The 14,241-nt window shown below is 49.9% G+C and overlaps 5 protein-coding genes across 6 annotated transcripts in view; 4 read left to right on the forward strand and 1 right to left on the reverse strand.

The window, feature by feature from the left end:
• H257_16159 (hypothetical protein) overlaps positions 1 to 313 on the forward strand; it is a 3,762-nt gene extending 3,449 nt beyond the window's left edge. For both annotated transcript variants that reach the window (XM_009844511.1, XM_009844512.1), the window contains one exon: positions 45 to 313. In XM_009844511.1, coding sequence (XP_009842813.1) covers positions 45 to 152 — 108 coding nt within the window. In that variant the 3' untranslated portion in view covers positions 153 to 313. The remainder of the gene's footprint in view (positions 1 to 44) is intronic.
• An 813-nt stretch (positions 314 to 1,126) lies between these two features.
• H257_16160 (hypothetical protein) lies at positions 1,127 to 3,230 on the forward strand. Its single transcript, XM_009844513.1, has 6 exons — positions 1,127 to 1,247; positions 1,294 to 1,569; positions 1,624 to 1,689; positions 1,748 to 1,846; positions 1,915 to 2,512; positions 2,982 to 3,230. Exons 1-6 carry the CDS (start codon positions 1,140 to 1,142, stop codon positions 3,161 to 3,163), a joined length of 1,329 nt encoding a protein of 442 aa, XP_009842815.1. The 5' UTR covers positions 1,127 to 1,139; the 3' UTR covers positions 3,164 to 3,230.
• Positions 3,231 to 4,556: 1,326 nt separating this feature from the next.
• H257_16161 (hypothetical protein) lies at positions 4,557 to 6,016 on the forward strand. The gene has a single exon (XM_009844514.1). The coding sequence runs from the start codon at positions 4,611 to 4,613 to the stop codon at positions 5,844 to 5,846; it is 1,236 nt and encodes a 411-aa protein (XP_009842816.1). The 5' UTR covers positions 4,557 to 4,610; the 3' UTR covers positions 5,847 to 6,016.
• Positions 6,017 to 12,166: 6,150 nt separating this feature from the next.
• Positions 12,167 to 13,521, forward strand: H257_16162 (hypothetical protein; the record flags this gene model as incomplete). Its single annotated transcript, XM_009844515.1, has 2 exons — positions 12,167 to 12,488; positions 12,734 to 13,521. The coding sequence occupies 2 exons, from the start codon at positions 12,167 to 12,169 to the stop codon at positions 13,519 to 13,521; spliced, it is 1,110 nt and encodes a 369-aa protein (XP_009842817.1).
• A 307-nt stretch (positions 13,522 to 13,828) lies between these two features.
• The window catches only part of H257_16163 (hypothetical protein), a gene marked incomplete at both ends in the record, with an annotated part of 5,712 nt that continues 5,299 nt past the window's right edge, over positions 13,829 to 14,241 (reverse strand). Inside the window, one exon of the mRNA XM_009844516.1 lies at positions 13,829 to 13,950. Within this exon, the coding sequence (XP_009842818.1) occupies positions 13,829 to 13,950 (122 nt within the window). The remainder of the gene's footprint in view (positions 13,951 to 14,241) is intronic.

Below are 14,241 nucleotides of genomic sequence, written 5' to 3' on the forward strand. Positions count from 1 at the left end.
GATGGTGATATATCCACGGAATGATGGTAATATTTCATGGGTAGGACCTCCGGGGGGAGTTGAGTGTACTGGATGTGACGGGTGAAACGGACCTGACGCGGTCGTCCAGCCTGACGCAGAAGAAGGTCGTGAAGCGGATGCTATCGCATTAGATACTACCGTTGCTCTAGTAGTTTCTCTAGTAGTGGCTGTAGCAGTTGCTGTAGTAGTTGCTCTAGTAGTTGCTCTAGTAGTGGCTATAGTAGTGGCTGTAGTAGTGGGGACTGACGTTATAGCGAGGGATCTCGAATAGTATACTAACGTTACTACACCATTTTTCAATTGACTTGGACATTTTCTCGATGGATTCGGTTGATATACCATTGGATTGAGTGGTGTGCCCATTCGAATGAATGAGTGCCCAATGGATTTGGTACCCACGTTCGGTGTGCCCATTGGATTTGGCACGACCCCCTCGTGTGCCCATTCGATATGCCCATGCGCCTTATAGAATTGGTTTGTACCCAACCAAACAACCTTTAGATCATTCGAAAGTGTCAGGTGTCCACATCGACTTTGCATCGTGAACTCGACAAACGTGGTGTTCACGTACAAGACGGTTCATTATGAACCCTTGCAAATGTTTTATTTTCATCCTTTGGATGATTTATTGAATTCATTTTTGAGTTTTCCTAATTGAATGCAAGCACGACACTTTTGAAGGATCTAAAGGTTGTTTGGTTGGGTACAAACCAATTCTATAAGGCACATGGGCATATCGAATGGGCACACGAGGGGGCCGTGCCAAATCCAATGGGCACACCGAACATGGGTACCAAATCCATTGGGCACTCATTCATTCGAATGGGCACGTCACTAAATCCAATAGTGACCTGTCCGAATCCATCGAGAAAATGTCCAAGTCAATTGAAAAATGGTGTAGTACTTCGAAACAGTAAGATAAATATCTCAGAACGTTGTGGATAACTTTCAGTTAATATTATTACTGGGTGGAGGGATAATCGTAGCGAAGGGTTTTTCCCACGATTTGCGCGACTGTGATTGGTTGAAAGGATCTGGGCATAACATTTTACAAGGCTCATGATTGGTCCGTTTGAATGCCACCGTTGACATACTTTGTCCTCACTTCCACTTGAATCATGGCTGAAGTGGCGGAAGGAGCGGCGGCGGCGGGACTGTTTGCTGGCATGGAGTTTGCCATTTCGGTGCGCAATGAAGAGGGCAAGCATGCTCGGGATCTGATCGAGGTGGGTGAGATTATCGGCCTCGCCCTTTTCACATGGTGTCCCATAGGCCAATGGAGGCACGGTGGTGAGGACGTTGTCGCACTTGCCGCACCAAACTGTGCTCATGGAGCGCGTCCGTCTTCTCAAACGTGCGCCGAATTACTTGGCTATCGATTACATCGCCGAGTGCATCGCGGCGGGGCAGTTGTTGGATCGCGAACGCTTCATGCTCACGGCGGATTGGACCGACACGCCACCGCATCAACGACGGTTAACGCCTCATGGCGGCGGGCGCAGGCAATACACGAACATCGAGCGCGGCGCCATGTTGGCCTTTGCTCGGGTACGTACCTACCTCCAAACGAGAGACACATCTCCCTCATCTTCATACTGGTAGAATCGCAAGCGCGACATCAACCAGAAACTACCGCGAGCGTTCTGGGAACTGGCGGCACGAAACCAGGTGTGAGACGACCCGTCTTGATGGTGTCAGGAACAACATGCTAACACTACGAGCGTAGGTGACGTCGCACTCGGCCGAAAGCATGCACGAGCATTATCGCAAACAACTGATCCACAAGACCGCCGCGGAAAAAGATGCGCTCGTGCAGATATACTATGTAACTACCCACGGCATGGCGCTTCCCCATAGATCTGATACACGTTATCGCATATTTGTGAATAATAGACGAACCTCCTGGCGTCGCATCGACCGAGTCCACCCCGAGCAGCAGCGCAACCTCCGTCGGCCAATCTCCCGCCATCGCCGTCATCTCCACCGCCGAGGCCATCCCCGTCATTGGACACCCTCTTGCCAAATCTGTTTACCACTGCCAGCTCGATACCTCAACCACCCGACGTGATCGACGTCTCGTCGTCGCCTTCCCAGTCGCCGCGACCGATGCCCCTTGAGGCCCCACCTCTTAACGTTGTCGCAGAATCGCCAGATACAGCATCTCACACGCCACGCGCGCGTTCTTTCACACCTGAACAGTCTTCCACGGGTGCTACCAGACGCACGTCACCACCTTGTACAAGTTCATCGTCCACAACTTTGCAAAACGTCACCCCCATCGACCAACTGGCTTCATCTGCGACACCGGGAGTGAATACAGCATTCACGCCGGTGGCCCGAGGAATTGCCTCAGACGAGCAAGTAGATCGGATGACGGAATTACTCGCCACGACGACGGGCATGCCACGTCACGTCGTGACCCATGCATTGTATTCGTGCTCGGGCAATCCCCGCGTCGCGTTCAAGTACCTCCGTGGCCAAATGCCGTTAGGTACTGTGATGAGTCTTTCGATATATATATATATATGTCATGGTTTATATATATATATATATATAGTATTCACTATTTGATTTATTTATTTGTATATATGTATATAAATATTCGTATTGGATAAAGAGTGGATCGATTCGTGTAGGGGATATATACATTCCAGGCTTATATATAGGATTACTGGATGGATCTATTTTGAAGGTGGATAGTATGGTATTTGGGATATATGTATATATTGTCGTTTCAGCCAAAGTTTGGACATTTGTGCTGGTTCGCCAAACTCCATTGATGATGATGTGTACTGACAGTGTAAATGTGAAGCGTTGTCGCCCTACACACTAATTGAAGTCGCACTTTATTCATCTGGTTCTGAAGGGAGAATTTGATTGGCCATTTGATTCGAATTCTGGGTTTTGATTGGTCGGTCGATCGTCTGCCGATTTCTTCGATAATGATGTATGGTGCTTAGATTGTTGGACGGAAGACGAAGACGAGTGGATTTTGAGCCAATTTGGCGTGCTGCCCAAGTCATGGAGTCCCGACCTGGTCAAGACCACCATCAGACAAGTGATCCACACTCACGGGGGCACCGCGCGGCCGCACACGGTGCAGATGGTGTGGCAGCGCCTGCAGTTCTTAACCCACGAGTAGCCATGATAGTCTTATTAGTATCAGAATAACTATTGACGTTATATATTGAAACGAGGTTGACAGGTTGGGGATTAAACTGTACATGGGGTTTCTGCTGTCTCAATGGGGTATCTCGATAAACGGAGCTACGTCACACATCCCCAAAGACGCTCGAAACATGCAGCCAGAATGACTAGATTTTCGACGAATAAGTTTCCAGTGCAAATGGAAGTTGTCTTTTTATATTTGACTTGGTGTTTGTAAACCAATATCCTGACATTTAAATGTCATGTAATCAATTGTCTTGGTGCAGCAATACTTACTAATACTACGTAGTACAATACAGTACTTTACTAACATTAGTAATATAGTATACTCGTACTGACATGTGAACAGTATGGTGCATCATAACCAACTTTTCACAAAATTTTCTGACTTCTATTTCATACTCCAGTACTTAACTAAAGTACTCAATTTTTCAGCAAATTGAGACGTAGAATCGACAGATCTCACTGTGGTGAAGACATTCTACGTCTCAGATTCAAATTTGGTGATGAATTGGTCCAGAAATAGATATTTAACCTAGCGATATTTTACATGGGCGCTTGGATATTTGGCCATATCTTGATTTTTGTATGTGACACTTATCCGTATATAATATCTGGAGGAAGTTGGGACCTTTAACCTCCACTGCAGTGATAAATCGCATGAAATACGGTAGGTATTTACTGTAACATATTTGACTTTTGGGTTTAACTACATTAATTGTACGTTAAATAATAAAACCTCCACGCTTCGATTTGGCTAGTTGGAAGTTTTTAGATGACATCCGTCGGTACTGTAGCAAGACAATCGATCGACCAATCAAAAACTAATCAAGTAGCCAATCAAATCACTCTTCGACCAATATTAGTGTGACACGGGACGAGTTTTACATACAAAAGTCAGTACAAACAAGCAATCGATAGGCTTGGCGAAGCCAAAAATTGGGTAAAAGAACAATAGAGAGTTTTCGGTACATCAATTTTCGACATTAGATTGGAATTATATTCCTTAAATTAGTATTTCGCCAGATTCCTCTACAAATGCATTGTCGAAACTTGTCTCGACGTATGGGTGGCCTTAGCTTCACGGCCTTGGAACCCAACATTTGGTTGCCGAAGTTTAGACCTGGAAGACGAATACTAACATTTGTACTTCGAGGTACTATTAATACGTAGTAGCTGATGCAACCATCAAGCATGGGTGAATAGAACGATCCTATTGGCCAATATTTCTATACTCGAATTAATTGACCATCTGATCAACTAAATCTATCGAATTTGGGCCAAATTCCATCCGTATAAAGCATGAAGATATGACGTTAAACCGATGCTTTGGATGACATCAACCCGTCACACCATTACTCGTTCGACGATCCAGCAGCATTGCAATCGGACATTATAGCTCACTGTCCCGATCGCACAACATGTTGGCGATCAACCCTGGCTTCCGTCCGAAGGTATCCCTTACGCAAGCAGACCAACTCCGCGTCGTATGCAAGAGAAGCATGCAGGAACTGCTGCACATGGCGGCGGCCTGCAACCCTCCCGACAACCGCCGCGCGCTCCACTACACAACCATGCCGCCCAAGTCAACCAACGAGGACGTGATGACGTTGTGCGTGTCTGCGACCCTGCACGCGAGTCTCGACGACATCCAGGACATCATGCTGTCGCGCATCTCGCGCACGAAGGACAGCCACGAGTTCGCCAAAGCGACGGAAACCCACGTGCGCGGATCCCAACTGCTCATGAAGATCAACGACAATCTGACGTTGAACTGGGCCATGATCGAGAGCATGAGTGCCGTGATGCGTGACCGCGACTTCGTGTACGTGCAGAGCCGCGAGCTCCGCACCGTGAATGACCGGCCGACGTGGATCTCGTGTACGCACTCGGTGACGCTTGACGGCGCGCCGCCGCTCGACACGTCCGTGTACGACATCGTCCGCGGCGGCATTTACGCATCGGGGTACGTGTTCACAGAGCTGCCGGACCGGGGTGGTGTGCATGCTACCTACGTGCTGCAAGTGGCCTTCAAGGGTCGGTCACGGCCGTTCATGGCGCACAGTACATTGAAAAACTGGGGCAACGCGCTAGGTCGCATGCAGTCGTTCTTTGAGAGTCGCCAACTGGGCCGCATTTCCGACTTCATCTTGAGCGACCTGCAAGTGAAAAACTACCGCCTCGGCATGGAATGCCATGTATGTGGGGCCGATTCATTCGGGTTCCTCGGGGGTAGAACCCCAGACAACTGCCGCATGTGCGGGGAAATCGTGTGTGCCCGATGCGTCGAGAAGAAGGCGGTGCCGCTAAAGCACGGACCGGTGATGCTGAGTCTGTGTCGGACATGTCTGGGCACGCCCTTAGCGCCCGAGTGTTTCTCTCCCACCCTTCGACCCGTCTCGACCATGATGGCAGCAACAGCATCGCCTTCTTTGTCGAGGTCCATGGATGGATTCCAAGATGTGCGTCCTGGACGCGAACGGCTTCAAGGACCGACAGAAACCATCTTGCTGCCGGGCCATCTCAAGCGGCACGAGAGTGTGACGAGGTTATCACAGCGACGACGGCGGTCCATGATCTCAATGGTAGACCTGCCGCCGCCCCACATCACAAAGGACATCCCCGACGACCTCGATGTCCTGAATAAGTTGTTTTGACAATCGGTATACAGTATGTACTGTACAGTGCACCGACCAATACGAATTATAAACTAGCGACCAACACTCATCGTCCCGCCTAGAAACAAAAATGGAGAAGCATGTTTTAGCTACCGTAGCTTGCTATATTACTATTAAGTATCTGTATAATCTTAGTAGATAGACACTGGTATGAAAGCTCTGATCTACCTGCCTCCTGCTCCACGAATACATAAACTAGAGGGATTAGTATAACGTTAATCTGCTGGCCCATTATGCAAAAGGTGCACTGTTAGTTTTAGTCGGAACAGGTTATAAAATGGCTTCAATTGATTATTAGCATAGAGTTTCAAGCTTTAGGGCCTGTCTGGCAACATGAAATATTACGATATTCAGTCCATAAACGCCATTTTGGGGCCGAATTCAACATATCTGATCAAAATGGAAACATGTCTCTCTGGAAGAGATTTAACCCAAATCCAACAATTCCACGAGCGATTTACTCGTTGAAGCGGTCCAAAACGCAATACTATTATAGTTCTGTATTACAAAATAGACATTTTACCGCTATTTTGAAAATGGCATTTTGGTTAATCCCATTTTGCGAGAAAATGGAATATTATTTTTGAAATGTTACCACATGCACCCTCAGCCATTCTAAAGGAGCATCATGTGCATGTTCATAATACTAGTATCATACGTAATGCTAGCTATACGTATGATAATATGTTATGATATTATGTATTAATACGTACTAGTACTACGTAGTATGTAATAATATGTATTAATACTACTAATATTGATAGTGATCAAATGTAATATGGATATTAGTATCGACGGGGATGTAGCTCACTGTACATCGGGGTGTATTTGACTTTTAACCTTACAGTTCTTTCTATCAACCTTGTGATTCATCTGCTGTACAGTATTGTTCCTAACAGTAAATACCAATAAATAGTGTAGTATCACCTGAACGGTAACCCCCGAAGTAGCGGATTGACGAAAAGTGCAGGGGATATTTTGACCAGAAACCGTGGTAACTTGGATGTTGACCAAATGGCGCAGGACGGTCTGGATTTGAGTTCGCTCATCATCCAGCGTCGTTGGAAGCTGTACATGCCGACGGACTTGTAGAGACCACTGCAGGAGGACGAGCTCTAGCATGGCAGGGACATAGGGACTAGCGGTACCTTCGTATTAGGGATATAGCTCACTGTACATCGGGGTGTATTTGACTTTTAACCCTACAGGTCTATCAACCTAGTGGTACAACTGCCGTACAGTATTTCCTAAAATAAATAGAGCGGTGTCACTTGAGAGGTAAGCGCCTCGTCAATGGATTGACCAATAATTGGAGCGGATATTTTGTCCAGAAACCGCGGTAGCTGGGGTCTTGAACAAGGCGGTTGAAGATGGCTTGGAAGCGGTTTCGTTCGTCGTCAACTGTCGACGGTAGCTGAATGTGACGGCGTACTTGGGCAGACCAGTTGAGCAGAACAAGTTCCAGCACGGACGGTATATGGAGATTGTGCTTCACTGTGTTGCGGTAGATCGACAAGTGTCTCAGCACGCCACCGGCGAGCATCGTTCACAGTACAATGAGCTCGGTGGCCACATGGGACCAGTCTTGGGCAGGTTGTAGTTTGGTTATATCCAGAATGTACATACATTCGAAACTCAGGCCAAATTGTAGCCAAGGAGTGGACACGATGTCCCAATGCGGCTTGACGTGGGAGCAGGTGCGCAGGGCATGTTCGATAGCTTCGACGGCGTGGTAATCACGATAGGGGCATTGTATGCAACTGGGATTTACTAACTACATGTAGTAGAAACAGTAGCCCACCGCCAGGACACGGTATTGCAGACGGTTCCAAACATCAGCCTGCATGGGAGTGGCGACAGCGACAGAGCGGCGGAACAGTTTAAGGTACGTTGCCACATTCTCCATAGTGCCGTGTGCACTTAGCATGGGGTGGTTACGGGTGGGTTATAACACGCCCATTTGATATGTTGCCGACCATTCCCGAAATTCCGTTATCGTATCCTGGTAGGACGCGTTAAACGGAAGACGCCAAGGGACCTCGAGTGGTACGGCATGTTTAAATTCATGGCCCGCATAGTCATAGACTTGCCGTGCGATGATGGTAAGTCGGCGGTATACTGGTGCCAGTGAGTATGGTACTGGTTCATTATACTCCAATCGTCTTATTGCAGGTACAACGATGTCGTCGAACTCGTCGGCAGTTGGCCACGTACGAGCAGGGGTAAGAAAATCCTTTAGACAGTGAAAACCCGATCTCATCATGTGTTTATACCACTCCTTGCCCTTATGGCGAAAGGATGAGAGAAGGGTGATCGATGGGCCGCTTCGTGCGGGAGGACGCGGAACAACGGGTTAGTTTGACGCCAGACCGGTATCTCACATAGTTGTGCCAGTGTAGGTTTGGATTGGATGCGTTTATCCACTGGAAGGCACTGCCATGTTTTCCAGATATCATTCCATAGTGGAGACACCATTGCGATGCGGTGGGCAGCGCTGCGCGTTTTGGGTCGATAGTGCAAGAAATCGAACCGATCTGGTCGATTACCCGGTTCGAGTGCTGCATCAAACATTCCGTGTGCTAAACATGCCCACTGATTGTCTGTTTCGCGATGATGGACGAGATATGAGGTACTCGCCACCCTACTGACTTATCATATTGATGTCCGCTTGCATCAGTGATACAGTCTTATGTGTAGGGTCCACAACTCTATTCTGGATGAATTTGTTCACCAGCGATTGCCAGGGTGCGATCTGTTTTGGCGGCACGACCACCGCTGCCGTGAAGTGCCACAAGATGGACAGGATAACTGTCTGGACCAGCAGGCGTCAGCCGTTCAGTGTGCGCGCGCGACAACCCCAGATACGAAAGGTTTCGTATAGTTTATCTGTGAGTCTGTTAATTTGGTATCCCGCTGGTAGGTTGTGTCCCAACAAGATGCCGAGGTAACGAATCGGCCGACCAGACGCGGCGAACGACAGGCCATGGACGAACGGTATTGGTTAGTTGGAGTTTAACACCAGAATCGCCGTTTTGTCTATGTTCAGTTTGGCTCCTGACACAGCGCAGTACTGGTTGACTAACTCCAGCTGCGCTTGTAGGTGAGCAATGCGCGCCGCCAACAAGGTCGTGTCGTCGGCGAATATCAGCGTCGTCGCGGTGTGGTCCATGGTTAATTCTATTCCATACTCCTCGTGATTGTGTAGGAGTTGGTTGAGTGGCTCGAGTGTCAATACAAAGAGCAGCGACGACAGCGGGTCGCCCTGTTTCACCCCGTGATTGGGATCTATCGGCGTCGATTTTATCCCGTTGATTCGTAGGTGTACCAATGGATTCGTATACAACAGTCTAATCCATGCCATGAACTTAGGTCCAAAGCCAAACGTGTCCAACGTGTCAAACAGGTAGGTCCACGAGACACGGTCGTATGCCTTGGCAAAGTCCAGGAAGGCAGCATATCCCTCCTGGTTGCGCACTGTGCACGTGTGTTGTAGGTCTAACATGAACACTGTGCGGTCGTGTAGCCGCCGCCCGTGGACAAAGCCCTTTTGGGCCGGCCGCACGAGTCGTGGAAGTAGCGAGGACAAGCGGTGAGCAAGCGCACGACAGAGGATTTTGACCTCTACAGGCATCACGCTAATCGGCCTGTAGTTACCAGGGTCGACCCGGTCGTTCTTTTCGAACAGCAGCACTACCTCACTGGTACGCTGACATTTCAAAACTATGCCACGATTCAGTTGGAAATTGAAAACAATGGACAGGATTTCTCCAAACACCGCAGGAGCCACCTGGTAGAAGCAAGCGGAAAACCCGTCAGGTCCCGGTGTACGATGTGGCGCCATTGTTTCAATGCTGCGTTGTAGCTCTGATCCGGTAATGTCCTCCTCCAATGCGTCCCGATCCTCCGCTGTCAAACGTTTTTGTAGGACTCGCAGGAAGCGCGGCGGCGGGCAGCGCGATTCGGTGGGGCGGGATCGTCGTCACGCATGACGCGTGTCCAGTGGTCCACGAATTCACGTTGAATGGCGTCCGGGTCCGTCGACACTGTTCCATCGCGTTGATTCACTGATCTAACTGGTGTTTTGTAGAGCAGTTTAGTCGCTGGGCGGAAGAAATGGGCCGTTGAACGCTCATTCTTGCCCGCATGCACGTCGAATTTAAGGTCAGAGTAGTACAACTTCCACAAATCCTCTGTCTCAACGTAGATTTTCTCTTCCTCCGCGAGATTCTTGGTCTGTAGAGTGACCTTCAGTGTGTAGGCGCCGCGCTTCGGTCAATCTCCCTGCGGCGGTCGCCTTTTCCCGCATGTAGTGTGATCTGACAAAGCGATGGGCGTCCTGCAGGAACCGCCGGGTTCTCTTCTTCCAGGCGTGCCACACGACACCAGGATTATGTGCGGTACGAATGTAATGAAGTAATCGCGATGCCTCTGTCGCGATTGCCTCTCGCACTTGGGGGTACTATACTAGCTCTTTCGGCATTTTCCAATACCCTTTACCCATGGTCTGATGTACGTCTTCTAGGACTAGCGTGTGAATCGCATGATCTCCCGCTACATGCGCATCCGGCCGTTGATAACCGCTTGAGACGGAGCAGTCTCGTACCAGGTACGTATCTGCAAGGATGTAGTCTAATCGGGTCCGTTTATGTGGTCCCGAATAGGTCCTGGAGTCGTCATGGCGCATACGCCACGCGTCCGTCACCCGAAGCGCTGCAAGCCACTCATGACAGTTGACTCGACCCACGTTGTGGTCGGGTATGTTGACGTTCCACGTCGAGGTATAAATCCATCGGTAGGTTCAGATCTCCCATGACCAGATGAATACTATCCTCAGGGAAGTCGCGTGGTAGGCTGTCAAAATACGCGGCCCGTTCTGCCGTTCGAACAGGCGCATATACGCAGTGGAAGTATACGGGTGTCTCCTGCCATTGCGTGCTAACCACCATGTATTTATAGGCGACGTCGTGTTCCGACATGTGGCGGAGGTCGTGAAACCCAGGGACCGTGTCGTTGAACACCAGCGCAACACCACCGCTGCGGTGCGCTGGGTCGTCACCATGGGCGGGGATATAATCGGGGTGAACGCGCAGGTCATTCACGGCAATGAAATATTTGCCATGTCCGATTGCGTGTTGTATGTGGTAGGTGAATGTGGACAGGTGATGACTGTTCTTGAGTTTTGTTTCTTGTATCGCTACGACGTTTGCCCCACGCACGACGCGTTCGACAAAAGTGTGGCCATTATCAACAGGCGAGATGCCATTGGCATTACAGGTAAGGAGTTTCATGGACGGGATGGGGTGATTGCGGTAGGACGGTAGGCGGAACTTAGCCCCGACTGGCTAGGCCTGATAGACCCAGTTGGACCAAGCGCAGGACGCGGTCTGTTCCTTCTTGGCGTACCGACAGCGTTTGATCTTCCCCATAAACGTGAGTCCATTCGGACATGACCGTTAGCTGTTGTACCAGGGCGTGGTCAGGTAAGTGTCTCACCAAACGTTGCAACACACTGTTCCCCAGTGCCGAGCGCAGAATTAGCAGCAATGTGTTCGGAGTGAGTAGACGCGCGGTGCCTGTGGTGAGCCAAATGACAGGTTTTCCCGTCAAGCACAACACCCACGCGTCGCGTTTGAAAAAGGTAGGCGCCATGATACTCAACCAAAGTTCGAATAGTGATAGAGCATCCTCCACCAGGATTTGTGTGGATGTCAAGGGTTCCGTCGACCCTGCGGCAGTGCCAGCTTTGATCTCCCCACGGTGGTGGTAGTACAGTTGGGCAAACCCAAGCTTTATACTCCCATACAATTGCTTGTACGTATTCGAGAATGATTGTACATTTGTGTCGGTTGATGCTGCAAACCATCGCTGCCATGTGTGCAGCTGGATTACCGACTCAAACATTGTAGGGTCCGAGACAGCCATGCCATGCAGCGTCACGTTGGCCTACAGGTGCTTCTTTTGCACCTGGGCCCAGACTTTGTCCGCTTGGCCTGTGTTCACATGTTCCGTTATGCTACCGAGACCGTCCGCAACAGCCTCAGCAAAGGTACGTTCCATGTCCGCGAGGTCCTCGGTTTGGAGCAGTTCGATTGAGTCCTCGAGTATCAAATGTAGTCGCCCAATCGTCATTAATTCGACGTCGAACGTCACATTGTTGTCGATCACTTGCATCGTAGTGATGCATTGGTTTCGTTGTTCCTCTGGCAGAATTCTCGGTTGGAACGTAGGTATCCCCCCACTTTTCTATTAGCCTCGCCTGTCGTAGTCAGTAGAAACGTACCCTTTCCTATCGGTCGATCATGTCGTACGCTGCTCGCAATTCCACCGCCCCCAACCCACGCCCGCTGCTTGAACCCTCTGGGAACCACTCAGGAGACCTACTCCAAGGTCCCAATGAGTCCCATGGTTCCTGGAACTATCTGCCTCGACTTTGCGGTTGCCGCCGACCGCCGCGCCGCCTGACGATGCCGACGTGGCAGCCCACTCGTCCACTGGTGGCGATTGGCCTCCGCCTGGTCCTCAGCGCCTTCGTACTCGGGCCAGCGAGCCTACATGTCTACCTGGACCGGTGGCTCCGTCGCGCACCACGCCGCTGCCGCCGTCGATGCCGCCAACGCCGTCGTTGTTGCCTGTCGAATTCGAAGATGGAAACTTCGATTTACGTGTTGCGAGCTCTGATTTGGAATTTCAACCAATCAGTAATCGCGATTTGTGAAATTCCGAATTTAACCAACCAATTGGGAATTTTGACGTTGGTCGACCCCAGCCAATCGGTGATCAAAACGCAGGGATAATTCCTGGAATTTCCCCATTGGCTAACGCAACCGAAGTACAGTCGACACCGCCTGCACTTTCTGGACCTGCAGCCTCGAGCGGTGCTAACCGCAATCCACTGGACTACAATAAGGTCATTCGTGGGTTCACTGCTGCTGCTAAGCAGCACACCAAGGCTGCATTTGTCCCGACCCCAGCCGACGCCATCGAAGCGATCCTTTTTGAGCTGACAGATCGCGTGGACATTCTTGCAAAGATCAACCTGGCTAGGCCCTACACCCCAAAGGTGGCCATGGCTCGTTTCACGGTTGATACTGGTGACGCGCTTGCTAACCAGTCGCACGAGGCAATTATGTCCTCGCTGTTTGCTAGTACGCAAACTGACACGGTGAAGTCGCTACTGTCTGAGTTCGTCCAAGTCACTCGACTCGGACGTGGTGGAATTATGGTTTCAGTGACATCTTCCAATGCCCTCAAAGCACTTGGAGGACAGTACCTGTCCATTATGGGCAAAAAATACATCATCCCTGTGCACGAGGAGCAGCCATTGGACTCTCTTTGTTTCATGGACAATACTGGAATCCGTGACAACTTTGACGCAACGCAATTCTACCGCAAGCTGACCCAGCTCGGCGTGGATGTGGTCTACCACAGCGTTTGTGCGGTCCTTCCTGGAACTGGATGCCACACGAACACATGGCGTGTCTACTTCACGGATGCGGCGATCCCTGCCCAACTGCAGATAAACGGAGAACCCATCAACCAAATTAAGTACCAGAGGTTCTATTACCGCGTGTACTTCAAAGGCACTAAGGGGACCGCGTTCCGCAGTGTTAACGGAGGGTCAACGCATTGTGTCGACATCGAGGCAAAGCGGTAACGCGAGGAAACAGACGATAGCGATATCGCTGACACGAATACAACAAAACTCTCGGGGCTTCTAAATACCACTGTGGCCGCGCCGAAAAAGGCACAAAAAGTCACGAATGCTACGCAATCAAGGAAAAACACGGAGACAACCGAGAGTAGTAACTCTGACATTGTACCTTCCCCACGGCCATTCCAATCCTCTATTCAACGTTCCATTCGGCCCGAAGAGCCATCCCACTCATCTCGATCAGCCCCTAGCGAGCACGTTAGTGTATTCGAGGACGAGGGGGAGGTAGACATGGACGCCGAGGACACTTTTACGGATACACATATGTCCATGGAAGTGGACGTGGCGTCGGAAGCGGAATGGACCGCATCGCTCGCCGCCGAAAACACTGTCGGAGTTTGCGACCGCGAATTTCTTTGAGGTCCTTCGGACCTACAATGGTGGGTTCGATACCATCAATTGGAAGGACGACCAGGATATTCTAACCATGATTGGGGATGTAGCTCAGTGTCAAATAGGACTGCATTAGGTTTTATCCTAATCCTAATATTGCCCAATGGGCTCAGCTAATTCCTAGTGCCAATTCAAAAGCATGTGTGGGGATGTAGCTCACTGTACATCGGGGTGTATTTGACTTTGAACCCTACAGTTCTATCAACCTTGTGATTCTACTGCTGTACAGTATTTGCTCCTAAATACCAATAAATAGTGTGGTATCACCTG

The sequence above is a fragment of the Aphanomyces astaci genome (genome assembly GCF_000520075.1).
Source record: "Aphanomyces astaci strain APO3 unplaced genomic scaffold supercont1.81, whole genome shotgun sequence".
In the NCBI taxonomy this organism is placed as follows: Eukaryota; Oomycota; class Saprolegniomycetes; order Saprolegniales; family Verrucalvaceae; genus Aphanomyces; species Aphanomyces astaci.

Coding starts and splice junctions, on each gene's coding strand:
- H257_16161 (XM_009844514.1), top strand. CDS start 4,611: ATGTTGGCGATCAACCCTGGCTTCCGTCCGAAGGTATCCCTTACGCAA.
- H257_16160 (XM_009844513.1), top strand. CDS start 1,140: ATGGCTGAAGTGGCGGAAGGAGCGGCGGCGGCGGGACTGTTTGCTGGC. Junction 1,690..1,747: donor AACTGGCGGCACGAAACCAG/GTGTGAGACGAC, acceptor CTACGAGCGTAG/GTGACGTCGCACTCGGCCGA. Junction 2,513..2,981: donor CCGTGGCCAAATGCCGTTAG/GTACTGTGATGA, acceptor TATGGTGCTTAG/ATTGTTGGACGGAAGACGAA.